At 45.9% G+C, this 16,274-nt stretch overlaps 1 protein-coding gene across 1 annotated transcript in view; it reads left to right on the forward strand.

Annotated features, from left to right (window-relative positions):
* Nucleotides 1–12,857: 12,857 nt before the first annotated feature.
* Nucleotides 12,858–16,274, forward strand: part of LOC138513823 (aldehyde dehydrogenase family 3 member B1-like) — a 219,190-nt gene continuing 215,773 nt past the window's right edge. Inside the window, exon 1 of the mRNA XM_069628932.1 lies at nt 12,858–13,022. Coding sequence (XP_069485033.1) covers nt 12,858–13,022 — 165 coding nt within the window. The remainder of the gene's footprint in view (nt 13,023–16,274) is intronic.

Consider the following 16,274-nt stretch of genomic DNA (forward strand, 5'->3'; position numbering starts at 1 on the left):
GGGTCTTGAAATATGCATCTGGGCGCAGATGGTAGACAATGATGACAGAGATTGTTACAGAGGCTTTATGCAAAGAGATACGTTTTCAGTTTTTTTCTGAAAATGGATAAGGAGTCAATACTGCAAAGGTCAAGTGGCAGCAAATTGCAGGACCGCGGTCCAAAGTTGGAGAAACGTCTGTCGCCCCAGGTGACTAACCTGCACAGCGGGACCCCCAGCAGACATTTCCCAGAGGATCGAAGAGAACCATTAGGGCAATAGGTCACCATTTTTGAGGATAGATAGGGTGGTGCCAGGCTGTGGGTATACTTGAAAACCAAGCAAAGGGTCTTAAACTACACTCTCTGCTGCACTGGAACCTAATGAAGACCCCTACGAAACTGCGAGATGGATGATTTCCTTGGCAGTGAAAAAAACAGCCTAACAGCAGAGTTCTGAGCGACCTGTAGTTGCTGTAGTTGGTATTTTGGAAAGCCCATAAGCAGGACATTACAATAATCCAACCTTGAGTTGGCAAGTGCTCCTAAAACCATTCTGCACTCGTTTTCCGGTAGCAGAGGCTTATTGGTGGCACAGAGGAGAGATGGAGAGACAGGAAGGTGAGGGGGAGGTGAATGGGCTCCACTGAGATGGGATTCAAATGGTTCCTGTGTGCAAGCAGGCGGCCATGTACGAGAAGAGGGTGTGGTGGGATGTCTTGGGGAATGGGAGAAGAGCGGGAAGAAAGAAGTCCCTTGGAGAGGAGTGAACTGTGGTTGAGAGAGAATCTACTGTGAAGGCCACAGAAAATGAATCCGGGGTCCCTGAAAATCAGTGGCCCCCGGAATTCAGGTAAGGCAGATGTAGGGGAGGATATATAATGAATGAGTGATGGGGACAGTGACAAGTACAGAGATGGGGAGTAGACATGTCCTGGGAAAGGGATGTGGGAGCACGGCAAGGCAAAGAGACTAGGGGGATTGGAGACGCATACTACTGTGAAGATGCCTTGGGATTCCTACATAAAAAAAAAATCAGACTAATTGACTGAGTGGTGACAGTAGGAGTGGAGGGAGATATAGCGACTGAGGAAGCTGTGCTGGCCCAGATAGCTAGGCAAGGAGAGTCCCGATATACACCGCGCGGCAGGCGAGGAGGATAGAGGGGTCAGTGGGGACAGTCAGGGCCACGGTGAAAGAAACAAAGGAACAGAAGAGGCAGATGAGCGCAAACAAATTGGAGTTTGCCATGCATAGGGGTGGCACAAGCTATGCGGTCACACCTGATAAAGGCAATGAAAGGGAAGATATTGGCAGTATTTAGAGATATTTAAGCTATTGCATAGAGAGAGATCAGGTACAAGGGGAGATGGGAAGAGAGAGGGGGTTGCCAAGGACACCAAGGCTCCCTATGACCATCGAAAAGTGGGTGTAAGACTTTGTCTCTTGTGAAACAGTGCCAGAGCAGAGTGGCATTAATGACAAATGAGAATGTGGTAAGAAAATCACAGGTGGACTTTGAGTTGTTTACATGGCTTTTTTGTGATGGATTCAGAGCTTTGTCTACAATGGATGGCGCTGAAAAAGCCCATAGCAGGGGTGCACTGGACAAGCAGTCTGCAAGTGTTGTGCTCATCCACTTTCAGGATAGGCATGGCAGAGCAAGTGCGAGTTAATACCGCAGGTGGGGAAAGGTTTTGATCATTTAACAGGGGTGTGTGTGCTCAAGGTGGCTTGCCAATGCAAGCATGAAAATGCACAGTTTCACAGGGAAAATCCCTGGGCCCAATGATCCGGGCATGGGGAGAATGTCAAAGGGGGTGGGGTGGCAGAACTGGGAGGTAGTCTAGTGGTATGGCATTACTGGAAATGGTTCATACAGCGGTTAACTTTCACATGTTACAGAAAGAAATGGGGTGAAGGGGTTCAAAGAGGAGTTTACGGAAGGGTTTTATATCCAGCGTAAGGGACCAAAACAGGGACGGTATTAGGGATACGTGTGGCAAAGATGTCAGTCTGCGGACGGGAAGCTAATGTGTGTGTTTGTTTTAGAAGCATGTGCGAAAGGGAGATCTAGGTGTGTCCACTCTGTAGTGAATTGGCCAGGAAACCAGGACAAGAAAAGCACCTATGGGAAACAGCTGGGACGCTGCTTAAGAGTTGAAGAATGTGTAGGGGCGGGGAGAGGAGGGATGAGATGGCAGTGTCAACTTCTTCCAGTATTGTTCAAGCTAGGTATGAGAAGGAAAGGGGTGGGCCTGATGACTGTGCATTTGGAGGGAAATGACCTGATACAGATCACCGGTTTGGAGATGATCGTAAAGGTGATGCGAAAGAAGTTGGGAATGACATGGAGATTGAAACTTGGGCTTCACGGGGTTTGGGCACAATTGTTTCCACACCGGATGTGGAAGGGGGCAGTAACTGGAGCGGTAGTGAATAGGGGCTAGTTAAGAAGTAAACAGGCAGCCCGCAGATTGTGCAAGTACAAGGTATCGGCTAAAGAAATTGAGGAAGGAAGTTGGCCTTGGGTTGGCACTGACAAGCTAGCTGATGGCTAGGCGTATCGTGAAGAAGGGCTACTTCCAAAGGTCCACTAGATGATTGTAAGCAGTGGTGAGGAGAGCGGTAGACCTAAAATGGCGGTGTGTTGTTGTCAGGCTATTTTCGAGGTATTGGCTTCGGTTTTGTTCAGTAATCCATGCAGGTAAAGGTGAAGTCGTGGAAGCCCAGGTCCGTGTCGTTAAAGTGACCTCTGGTCTTGGGTTCATCCTGCCACTCGAGGCGCCGATGAAAGGGACAGTGACTCTGACTCACGAGCTGTTTACAGGGAAGCGCATTCCGGAGACATTGCCTTCCTTTTCCTCAGAAGCAAATCTCATGACCCTTGGTCCTGCAAGCCCGTTCCACCTAATACCGGCTCGCAGACAACAGCAGCTGCTTCCCTTTTGGCTTCCACGTTATATACCTATTTTTGTCCCAGGTCTGAGCACACCTGGGGCTGGCGGGAATACCGTGGGTAGTAGCAAATAAGCTGACCTATATGAAAAGCGAGGTGCAGGGTGTTGCATTGACGGGGCTTTGGAATGTTCCCGCTGAGATGTGGCAGAACTCATTGAATAACCTGAGAGCATGCCAGCTTTCCCAGTTCAGGTGTGTGTAATCAATCGCGGCCTGATATTGTTTGCCTCCTGGTACTTGTAGTTCAGCTGTTCTCATCATGTAAGTACACCAATAGAAGTAAGTCCCTGAATGCAATGAAAATCATAGGATTTGATCAGATAATCCCATCGGATATGGAGGGTGGGGCAAGAGGGGGCTTTTCTGGATTAATAATGATCCATTGTGGCAAACCCTCTTTCACCGCCCTGTCCTCTTCGTTGACATCACAGATTCTTAAGGAATAGAATCCAGAATGGTCTTGGGAGAGGCAGCAGAGTTGCTTTTACCATCCCGGAAAACTCAATCTGCCTCATTTGGAGTTTGGCAGCATTTCCGCTGGAAATGCTGCCAAACTCCAATACTGTTACCGCATCCGGTAGTGGGAAGTGTCTGAGAGATTTAGAGCCAGCCATCCTCTTCAGTTATTCCCCATTTTCGAGTCCCATACAGTGACTAATGGAGGACATCTCCCCCACACAACCCGAGGGGTTTTTTTATCAGCGTTTCCTTTGGAAACCCTGAACTTGGGAGTGCGGTGAACATGACAGTGATCTCGTTACTGGCCCTTTTTTTTACCACACTGTCAAACTCAAAATAAACCCCATGTACATTTCCACTGCCTCTCCTCAAAACAAACCTCCTACCCCCCTGCCACCCCTCCCCCACCAACTCTCCATCAGAGGTTCAGAAAGTGGCACCTCGGCGTAGGTAAGGTGGCCAGATGGCGTCACCGGTTTTGCAGTTCTGGGCTTTCTTTTACCCATTTCGGAGTTTGAGAGTTGTATACTTTGCTCCTCGTCATAACCTGTGTTTTTCTTTTAAAATGAAAGCCCTGCAATGGTAAGGTGGTGATTGGTTAGGCTTTTAGCAAATTGTAATTTCCTTTCCTCTACCAGACCAGGGCATCATATGGTCCTGAGGAAAGCGATCTTCCTACTTCACCGAAACGCTTTATTGAAACACTGCTACCCCACATGTGCTTCAAGTGGTTGTCCACCTTTTGAGCGTCCACCCTGTTTTTTTAATGTTTGGCTTCTTAGCCCTAGATAACTTGTTAAGGCTGCTATTATTTTTTGCACCTAACACACCCTTTCTGCACTATCCCCCCCCCCCTTCTCTTAACACTGGGAGACGTTGGGATTGCCATGACGAAATGCTTGAAGTAAAAAACTTCCAATGACACAGATGTGATGCACTGATAAGTACGACTGTCACTCTAAATAATGCAAATTAAGGTATAGCGTGAATCGGATAACAGTGAAATAAAACACTTTGTGTTGTGATACCCAGCTCTAAGTGTCTCTTGAATGTATTCGGACACTATATAAGGAAAGACCAAACGCATAAGCTTCCACTAGGAACAAGCCTCGTTGAGCTTAGTCCATGTGATGTGGGGCTAATCTGCCCCCCCCCCCCCCCGTCCACCACCCCTCCTGCACAGAGGGCTCGCTGGATCAAAGGTGCTGCGATTTCCTGCTGAGCAAAAGGAAAGAGCGGCTCGTCCACGTTTCAGACGTCATTGACGTATTGGCTCTTTGGCAGAGCACCACAGGTCATTGCAACGTCAGCCGGGAAGGTGGGGCTATGCTGAATTAGTCATAACAGTCATAACAGTGGCGATGCAGGACTCACCCATTTTTCTTATCGCTGCACCACCTGATTAGAATCCTCAAAGTTCCACCTATCATTCAGAGGAATACGAAGCAGAATGAGTGAACCACACAAGATAAGCCGGCCTTATACCAAGAGACACATGTACCCTTGAAAGTGTAAAATCCCACTGTAAACCCCATTCTCTACCAGTCAAGGGGTCTTTGGTGAGCTGACATTAACAAGAGCAGTGCCTTTACAGAAAGCGGATAAAACACTTTTTATAAAATGACTACCCTAGATAATTCAAACAAAATGGACGTGATTGATTCTTCGAAACTGCTAAATCCTGAAAAAATAGATCTAATAGCATATTCATAAAATGAACATTTGACTTTATTACAAAGTCATTAGAATTTAAAACACGATACAAAAACCTAAAACCCACAGGAACACAACCTCCTCAAAACTCACAATACACACAATAAAAAGCACACATGCGAACACATTGAAAATGTACATATACCCACAATTGGACAAAAAGCACATTCTTAAATGGCCCAATTTGTGTACAACAATAATCAGCCCAACATGTTTCCGTCCATATCATACAGCTAGTAGGACATTCATCAGGGGCTATCCACTGCACACTTGCGAGATTATTGATAGGTGTGTATGTTGATCTCCACAGTGCTAAAACTAAGTCGCAGGATTCTTAATGCTAAAAAAAAATCAAAAACAGAAGAAAAAGTCACCAATTTCAAAACTATAAAGTGAATTACTCTAAACAGTCCAAACAAAACCACAAATGGCATTAATCTGATCAATGTTTGTTCCAAGAACAAACACACACAATTGATAAGGGGTACCTGCTCACTGCGCATGGTTTTACCAAAAGTGATGAAAATCAATTTCAAGTCCTCATTAGTGGAACTTCTGAATGTACATCACAGTCACAAATGGCCACTGCCAACACTGCAACATAGAAAACACACCACACAAAGGCTTACACTATATTGATCTTAAGTTGCAATTCACAGTTACCACATGTGGTATCCTCCACAACACTCAAAGCCGCAAAGAAAAATCACCACACCTGGCATCCGTATTACTCGTAAACCAGCATCAAAATTATTCCAATCGCCTTGTTTTCCTGTTCACAGGTTCAATTTCAATTTCCAGGGTAACCAAATTGTCCCTACAGGGGCGTCACAACCAAGCATAGACCCCATGTCTCACCATCAGTCCATGTGCTTTTCAATGAAGCACTGTTCCAATCACCACAAAGTACACCGGCCAGTTTATAAGCTAATAAAACATGCTGGGTGCCCAGAAACCCCATGTAGACAGCTTGAAAAAACACCTTGACACACCGCCAAGTGTGGGATACAAACGTTACCAGATAGAAACATGCCACCATGTGTGTAAACACCATTCAAAAACATCTCGCGGTCTAATGACTCTGGAAACAATGCCACTTCAGTAAATTGCCTCCCCTCCCTCCCCGAAACCCCCCTCCTCCGCTGCTAAACGACAGGTTCTTACCTTCATTAATAGAAAAACGCTCCCAATAAGTGACGTGCTGCCGGCAGGTATAGAATTTACAAAACACACTGCACTCTGTGTCCTTCTATATGAGGTCACTGCTTTCAATGAAGCAAAACCGAGAAAGGACTACTTCGGCAAGGGTAAACCTGTGCCGGAAGGATCTCTTTTCTCTTCTTTATACACCTATATACCGTTGGTCCCAGGCGGTAGAGAAAGGCTTCCCTAACTGAGGGGTTGACCCTGGGAATAGCGACCCGTATTATAATATCCCCCTACTACTCCATCACTCATACTGCCATCCCTGTGAAAATGAGGTCACCTTGGACCTAGTATATAATGGACCAACTAAGTGTACATTCCTGGCAACGGAATAAATAAAAATACCTGCAAAGGAACTTAAGTGCAAAATCCGTGTGTTGGCAGAGAGATAGCCCTACCAGCATGCGTTGCAACTCAAAAGGAAAGTGTTCTAAAAAACAAATAAAAGTGCCATTCAAAGATGAAAGGTCTGCAGTTAACAGCCACAGACACATACCCTAAATGTCTGAATCCTAAAATAAACCTGCCACTAATCCATCTCAAATCATAATAAAAGGCAAGGGTACTAAGAAGGGCAGCAGTATATGCCCAAACGATGTAGTGTGTACGGGTATTGACCAGTATAGATAATCTTGTGGTCATGAATTGACCTAAAGCAGGCTTCGCCTCAGCCCATTTGAAATAAAGTCAAGAGTCACATGAAAAAACCCAGCAGGTCTAGTGTCCTTGCTTCTAATGTACTTGCTTCTGTTTGTGATCAAGCCTTCAGCACATAAATGCTCCACTTACAACGTAAACATCAATCCTTCTAGGACTTCACCTTTGATTATGTAAAGTGAAAAAGGACCAAACCTAACCTCTTACTGGCAACATTTTGCAAGTAGTATATTTGCAGCAGTGGTACAAGGAAAAAATATGCTTAGGAACTTTATACATGAGTAGCACCAGTCATTTCTCTGGTAAAGAAACAAAACATCCCTGGCCAAGGCACAAATATCTTGCCTTGTATAGACTATCATCAGTGGCAGCTAAGTGTATAACCTGTGGTATCACAGAAAATGAATTCCATTAACCCTATAAACCAAACATACAATGTGTGTCTTTCCTCGCAGCACTCCACCAAATTGTTTCACTAAGCTCCCTGAAGGAAAACTGGTTCTATGTGATATTTTTGAATATTAAAGGCCCACGCCAATAAGACCTATTTATTTCAGCCTTCAATATTCCTATATATGGGGTTTGCAAATATGCTTTCAAGACTTAAAGACATCCAACAAAAGACATTGGGCCTCATTCCAACCCAGGCGTTAAGGGGTTTACGGCGCTGTAAACGGCGCCGACCCTTAACGCCTGATTACAAGGTCCCTTAGCGCCATGGTGAGTTTAACGCCTGCTTTTTGCAGGCGTTAAAATCCATGGCGCTAAGGGACCTTGGAGATAATTACGGCACCGTAATTTACGGTGGCGTAATTATCTCCTTTCCCACTCCCATTATGCCCTATGGGGCAAAAATGGGAATGGGGAAGGGTAAATGGGAAATGGGGATTTACCGCCCCACTCACCTTGGAATGGGGCGGTAAATCCACCAACCACCATGGCGTAAACGTAGTTTACGCCATGGCGGTAAAGGTACGACCCAGGCGGTAACTTACCGCCTGGGTCGTAATGAGGCCCATTATGTGATAGGATCGCCTGCTTATAGCCATTTATTGACAGGCATTTGTCATTCCAACAAAAAGCAAAGCCTTTTTGTGCATGTCAAATAAGAACACATCATGAAAATAAGGGAGACATTTTTACCATGTTGTTTTGTGTTAGTCAGTTCAGTTGTCCTAAAGAAGGCACACATTTAGCTAGCCTGAGCATTCTGTGGGCTTTCTCAAGTAAATGTACCTTTAAGAGTGCTTAGCACTGAAACGGCTCTGTGAGCAAAGGCAGTGAGGCCCCAAAGAACACAGATGGCCCATGCCTTGGGCTGGCCTTGTCAAAATCTCACAGCAAACGAGCACGCACAATGGTGATAAAGCTTTCCTATTCAATGCCACAAAGCACTTTGGGGAAAGCAGGGATGGCGTGAGGGTCTTTTAACCCTTTAAAATGAAAGGGCCCTCAAGGGTGGACCCAGCAACTGCCCCCGTATTGCTAGCCAGCAGTCTAATAACACAGCAATATATTAATTTATATATTGCTTACTTTCTGGGGCCTACAGTGTGCACTTTGCGGCGCTCACCTTACAACCTGCGTTTGCTGTAGCCCGACCGGCCATCACTTCATTTGGGGAAAACAGAAGTGTTATCACCTTGTCTTTCAACACTGGTTCCTCCAAGTCAGCTACTTACTTACAAAGAAGGATTCATGGCGATTAAGCTGGCATTCAGTGTTTCAGCTCCCTGCTGACTAGCCGTCTTGTGATAATTGTCAGTCTTTAACCTTATCTATATCTTCATTATAATGTATGCCCCACCACGGGTGCCTCAGACTTCTTTCCGCTCTAGGTAAGGGGGGCTCCCAACCATCATGTTGAAATGGGCCCTGCACTCGTCTTTAGCCAGGCCTGGGGGGAGGGGGGCATGCTAGGAAGTTGTGCATGGCATTGATATGTGGAAATATTTTACTGACTGTTTATCGGCTACATTTGTTAACAGCAGCATTCCGTTTTTAGTACAAAGTCTAACCAGAACGGGCAGTGTGATGGTAGACCCACCAGCCGCACATTCTTCATGCAAGAATGCTCTGGGGGAAAGAATGGCGCTGCTGCGAGAAGGGCATGCTACCTGCAGGTGGCAGGTTGAGTTTGCTCAACCTTTCACCCTCCCTCTGAGTTCGATGATTGCGATTTCCATGGAATTTGGGAAATAATGCCTCCACCTGCCTTTGGAAGCTGAAAGCTTACCACAGTAAGCCCTACATATTTACTGATACTACCATTTGATTAAGAAATCAGTTCAAATACTTTAAAGAGTGACTGACTGATTTGCTGTACATTGATTCAGCTAAACTAGGGACAGAGAAAGAGTCCTAGCAGCATCTGCATTTCCCTTGGCAAACAGGCGTCAATTTCCTGCCGAGGAGTCCTAGCAGCATCTGCATTGCCCTAGCTAAGCAGAGTCCTAGCAGCATCTGCATTGCCCTTGGCAAGCAGGCATCAATTTCCTGCTGAGGAGTCCTAGCAGAATCTGCATTGCCCTTGCCAAGCAGACGTCAATTTCATACCGAGGAGTCCTAGCAGCATCTACATTGCCCATTGTAGGCAGGCATCAATCCCCTGCCGAGGAGTCCTAGCAGCATCTGCAATGCCCTTGGCAAGCAGGCATCAATTTCCTGCCGAGGAGTCCTAGCAGCATCTGCATTGCCCTAGCCAAGCAGATGTCAATTTCCTGCCGAGGAGTCCTAGCAGCATCTACATTGCCCTTTTTTCAGCAGGCATCTATCTCCTGCCGAGGAGTCCTAGCAGCATCTACATTGCCCTTGGCAAGCAGGCATCAATTTCCTGCCGAGGAGTCCTAGCAGAATCTGCATTGCCCTTGCCAAGCAGACGTCAATTTCCTGCCGAGGAGTCCTAGCAGCATCTACATTGCCCATTGTAGGCAGGCATCAATCCCCTGCCGAGAAGTCCTAGCAGCATCTGCAATGCCCTTGGCAAGCAGGTGTCAATTTCCTGCCCGAGGAGTCCTAGCAGCATCTGCATTACCCTAGCCAAGCAGAGTCCTAGCAGCATCTGTATTGCCCTTGCCAAGCAGATGTCAATTTCCTGCCGAGGAGTCCTAGCAGCATCTACATTGCCCTTTGTAAGCAGGCATAAATCTCCTGCCGAGGAGTGCTAGCAGCATCTGCATTGCACTTGGTATGCGGGCGTCAATTTCCTGCCGAGGAGTCCTAGCAGCATCTGCATTGCCCTAGGCAAGCAGAGGCCTAGCAGCACCTGCATTGCCCTTGGTATGCGGGTGTCAATTTCCTGCCGAGGAGTCCTAGCAGCATCTCTATTGCCCTATGCAAGCAGAGTCCTAGCAGCATCTGCATTGCCCTTGGTAAGCAGGCGTCACTTTCCTGCTGATTTCCACTCCCTCGCTTGCACCGTGTGTGCCCTTTCTTTGCTGAAACGTCTATTTCTATCTCAAGCAACTGAAGTTGCCACATGATAGTAGCACCTGAACATGTGACCATAGCAGACAAAGGATGGCATTAGGTGCATTTAAGGCTGCGTTTGGCATATGGTGGTAGCACCTGCACATGTGAGGGCATATCTTACATATAAGGTGGTCGTATGCCCCTGTACTCACACACGTCAAGTATTGCCATAGTTTGCCAATTACTCCTTTTGGAGTAGAGATGTTCACTCTCACTGCACATACACTGTCTCACTGAACATACACCCACAACCACATACTGCCCATACAACCACACACTGAACATACATGCACACTATACATCCACCAACACAGTGCACATGCACTACACCACTGCAAATGGACTGCACATGCCCACTCAAACTAAGCCTACACACCCAGATTGGTTCTACACCCACACGCTGAATGCACACTGTGTATGCACTGACACACTGCACCCCCCCCAATGCACTCTTAAACTTCGTGCATCCACACTGTGCCTTCGCCTGCCGCTACACATACAAGCTCACTTTGCACATGCACCGTCCCAATACATACATACATACATACACTGCACGCACATACATCCTGACACTGCGCCCCCAGATGCACTCTTACACTGCAGTTGGATCCACACGCTGGACATACACCCACACAATCATATGCACCCACACCTTCACATTCTGCATGCATCGCACTTTGTGCATATAAAATCACACACGCTCACAATTCGCTTCAAGCTCACACTGCACATACATTCTCACAATAAACTTCCACCTGAACCTGAATGCTCACATTGCACGTACACGTTCACCCTGCACGTGCACTCACAAAGCACATAACCCCACTAAATGCACACACTCCCACACCAGACATATGCCTACACACCCTGCACTCGTGGTTACTTCATACACACCCACACACTGCACATACGCGCGCACATCAGAAAACTCCTATTCAAAATTCTAAACTATTGGCTGTGCCTGCGTGTGCTTTTTACCCGAGCTGCCCCGCCCTGTGAATTCACGTGGAAGTTATAAGGACGCACCTTCCACTGGGCTGGCCGTTTTTCTACTCAGAGGAATTCCATGATAACAGTCGCGCTCCTGCCAGTCACACGAACACGGCACGGAAGGTTCTCTGCTTCAGCTCAGGCACAGCTTGCTGACTCCAGCCAGGTAAAGACATTCTCCGCCAATGGACCCCAGTCCTGACCTGCAATGGTATCTGCAGAAATGATCGAATACAAAAATACCTGATGAGAAACTATCGCATTTTTTTGGTCGAATAATGTTTATTAAAAATAGATGGGGTGGTGTAAGGGGATAGGTTAAGGTAGGGGAAAGTGGGGTAGAGGGTCTCCCCCTTTATTATTAAAAAGAATTGATTAAAACAATTAGGTAATTTCTCAGTAGGTCATTTCACGGTTATGAGCCTGAAATACCTCCTTCTGTCTGAGTCCCACATAGCTATATCAATGTACCTCAGTCCAACTCTGCCACAGCTGTTCGATTTATTTCTGCAGCACCAACAATCAGAACAACGCATAGCTCTTGCAGCGCGCCTCCATTCTAATCTGCAGCATCCCTGCTACTCTAGGACTAAGACCCACACATAGCTGACCCAAGCACCCCATTTCTAACTCCAGCACCTAGACTCTGCCAAGGCACACCGAGGCTCAACTGCAGGTCTCCTGCTCCATTACTGTCCTACACAATGCACCACCTCCATCATGACCTGCATTATTTCAATACTGGAATCCAGACACAGCTCTGCCAAAGCACGTCATTGCTCACCTTCAGCCTCCTTGCAATTCCAGCACTGAGATGTGCACACCTGTTTCCTAATGCACCCCAGGGGTGGCGTGGACCATTTCTCTAGTGTCGAGAGGACTTCAAAGCTCTTGTAAGGTACATCAACCTGCCAGGTAAAGACATGTATGCCTAAGCAATGTGCCCAGATACCTCCGGGTTAAGTGCGCTATATAAATAAATACACAAATAAATAAATAAACCTCCATTGTAGTAGTTCCTCTAGGGAAGATTTCCTCATTCCCCGTCTCCACCGCATAGAATAACTGGTTCTATATTAATTGATCGTATTACAATTGACCTTCTGCACAATTGACCGAAATTAAAAGGTCAATTAGGATGTATATTCGGGGAGTGGGGGCCCAATCCAAACTCCCTCGCACCCCCCCAATCCCCTTATATTATTATAAACCCAAACCAACCCACTATATATATAATAATAACCAGGCGGTCAATTGTGCAGAAGATCCATTAGGACCACTGTAATTCGGTCAATTGTGTCAAAAGGTCAATTGTGAATAGTCAATTCAGGTAAATTTACCATTAATATATTTGTTTTTATTCTTGAACGTATTCCGCAATGGCACCTGTGCCGTGTTTGATCCCCTGCTGTTCTCCACAGGATGTCCAGCTCTCAGGAGGAGCTCCTGGGCCGCTTGAGGACCGGTTTCAACTCTGGGAAGACCAGGTCCCTGGAATTTCGCCTGTCCCAGCTCCAGGCACTGAAGAGACTCCTGGACGAGAACAGGCAGGCCATCAATGAGGCCCTGGCCCAGGACTTACACAAGGTGGGAGAGGATCTGGGGAAACGGGGGGTTAGGATGTAATGCAGAGTAGGCTGTGGGAATGCCAGCGAGTAGGGCTGTGTACACTGAGCAAGAGGCGAGGTGACGGATGCAGAGGTTGGCCAGTGGGGGAACGGACGGGCGTACACGCCTGGGAGCGGGAGATCACGTGATATACAAAGGGGTAAACACGAGTGGTCTACACACGGGAGGGAGAGACAGGTGCACACACTACCGTGAGAAGAGATAGGCCGCATGTACAGGAGAAAAGGGAGTGTGGCATACATGGGAGAATGAGGAAATGTACACACCAGGGAGTGTGACGAAAACAGAGTGAAGTGTGCAAGTCAGGGGGACAAAGTCTTCACTTTGCGTATATACAGGGGTAAGAGGGAGGGCTGTACAGGGGGAGAAGGGGATGTACCCTGCGGGGCGAGAGATAAAGTGGTAAGTACAAGGTGCGAGTGGGGAGATGAACTCACCGAGGCAGGAGGGAAGAGGTAGGGTAATGCAGAGGTGCAATAAAAGAGACGTTTTTATGGGAGGGCAAAAGGGGAATTTGCCCGGGGCCCACAAGGCAAGCTGATCTGAAGAAGTAAGATTCAATTGTTCACCAGTCTTAATTAGCACACATCAGGATATTTTATGGGGTGCTGCTGAGGCTCCAAACCCTTTGCCTTTCTGTTTTGGCAAGTGCATTCTGCCTGGATCAATTCATCATGTTCACTGTGGTATGCATAGTTTGTGTGTTCCTTATGTGTTCTTTATGGACAACTCTGCAGCATTCTTTCCTTCCTGTGGGAATTATGTTGATCATGTGCAATAGGCAATGGTGAAATGCATATTGATAAATTGAGTGTCACAATGGTTCAGAAGTTAGCTCAGTGTGTGAAGCACCCATTGCAGAGATATGTGTTCATATGCAAAATTAGAATATCCCATTCCAGCAAGGCTGGTTGAGCCTTTCCTATGTCTGAAGTTTATAAACCTGCCTGCATATGTACTTGGTTTTGCAGAACAACACCTGCTATTATCAGCAATGTACCTGTACAAAAACTAACATATCATCCGTATGGTGAAGGTCTAGAAATTGGTTTGTTCAGATGGGGTGTTGTAAAACCTAGGTAATTGCCTCCAATTATGGCATAAACTGTTAGTCCAAGAGGTAAATCTTTCTTCTTATGTAGGCCATTTGGGTGCAAGGGTTGATAGACACCATATGTTGCAGGCCTCGGGCAAGCATATTTTAAAGTCTCCTTGTTTGACACAAAAACGGTTTGCTTTTTGGTAAAAGTCAAAGGTTTTTATGCACGTTTATAAATGAAAATGTCACAAGCCATTGTTTTGGAAGTTTTTAAAGTTTTAAAATATAAAAGACAAACCCAGATTAAATTTGTTAAATCACATTGATTGGTATGCTGGTTCTTATATACTTCCCTTGATGATAAAGAGAATGAAGCTAGAATCATTCCCCTTTTGCATAAAACCCTTCTATAACATTTTGTTTAAAAATTGTCATGTTTGGTAATGTGATTTGTGTACTTTCCAAGTCCTTTTAAAAAAAATAAAATGAGATTGTTTTTGTTCATGGTAAGAACTGTAAAGGAAAGTGTTCAAATGCACAAATCCCAGCTTCACCCGTTCACCAATTAACCAATGTGTGTTCCTGGCCATCTTTTTTAATCTTGTATTGCCTAACCTCTCAATATTGCCAGTCCCTAAACCTTTCAAAATTGTCAGCCCTTCCGAGTGATTTCCTTCTCATAGTATGATCTTCACAAAAGCCGTATTCATAGTTTCACTGTGTTAATAGTGAGCATATTGATATACTGCACACCACAGGCATTTGTTTCTTTGATATCTAATGGCAACACTATTTGAAAGCCATATCCCACTTCTAATCTCAGTCTGTCTGGATAAAGACATCTTTCTGGTAGATTCTGATCTGCCTCCACTATCCATGCCATGGTATGTGAAGCGTTCTCCTTCCTTCCAATTGTTGGTCTCTATCCATGCATGAGCACTTTTGTGTTCTGTGAGGCTGCTAATGTGAGTTCTCTGTCTATTATGGGTTACATGTACCTTTTACATACGGTCCTGCATTAATACTACATCTACCTTCCTGGATGTTATTGATAAAAAGTATCCTTTATGTACTAGAACAGTAACCCCTTTGTAGACTGCTAATGTTGGTCTTCAAATGCTACTTGTTTATCATTCTGATTAGAGCAAGAATGAAGAGGGTAAGGGGACTTAAAGGTAGTAAACATGCTTACTATGCTGCGACACAGCATATCAACCTATAGGTTGTGAGCGTGACAGATGGGGGCACTTGTATTCTTGATCGCTTCATTCCTTTGGTTTGGTGGAGGCGGGCCCCAAAGATGTCCGTGCCAAGGGCCCCAAAAGTGCTTAAAATGGCCCTCAATAAACCAGGGGGGGTGGAGTCAGGCACGTACAGACCGGTGGAGGGATGTAGAGGAGTCTATACTGGGGCTGAGGGGGTGAGAACGACAGACAGGGGGTCGCAAGGGGAGAGGTGGTGGTTCTTACACACAAGGAAATCATGATGACAGATATTAATATGGAAACGAATGTGAAATGTACTCAGGTAAGAGGAAGGTGTATTGGATGGGGGAACACTGATGATATTGTGATTTTGGACCAGACTAAGATAGGCTTTAACCCCTCACTTACCTCGCTCCTTCCATTTGCATTCGCTAAAGCACCTGAAGTGAATTATGAACAGTCCAAGATTATGACCTCCAGCAATAAAAGGAAATCAGGGCCATTAAATGGTAAGAATAGTATATTTACTGTCGCGAAATCTAAATATCTGAACACTTCAATTTATAATAATGAATTACAGCAACATGTATGGACTTGTGTAACCGTATCACCAGAAAACAACGCGCACCATTACCACCAGATAGAAAACATTGCATTTTTTACAATGTTTTTATGCGAAAGTATAGATGGGGTTTGGGTTGGCGTTTTAATTAAAGTGGGAGGCTGCAGGAGTCTCCCCCCACATCTATTTTCACATATAATCGTGTCATGTATGCACTGTTTTCACGTAGGTCCTGTTGTGTAATAGCGAACGTTCTTCCGGGACTTACATTTATAGAAAGTGTTACCAGTACACAGGTGGAGTGTCACTGGAAGGAGCCGGAAAGTCCACCACGCCGGTATAGTTCGTGCAATAAGTGAAGGAAGTCAGGCACGCTGGTAAAACTTTACAAGCCTGGCAGCAAA

Source organism: Ambystoma mexicanum, chromosome 12 (assembly GCF_040938575.1).
Source record: "Ambystoma mexicanum isolate Mex_15411 chromosome 12, UKY_AmexF1_1, whole genome shotgun sequence".
NCBI classification, from domain to species: Eukaryota; Metazoa; Chordata; class Amphibia; order Caudata; family Ambystomatidae; genus Ambystoma; species Ambystoma mexicanum.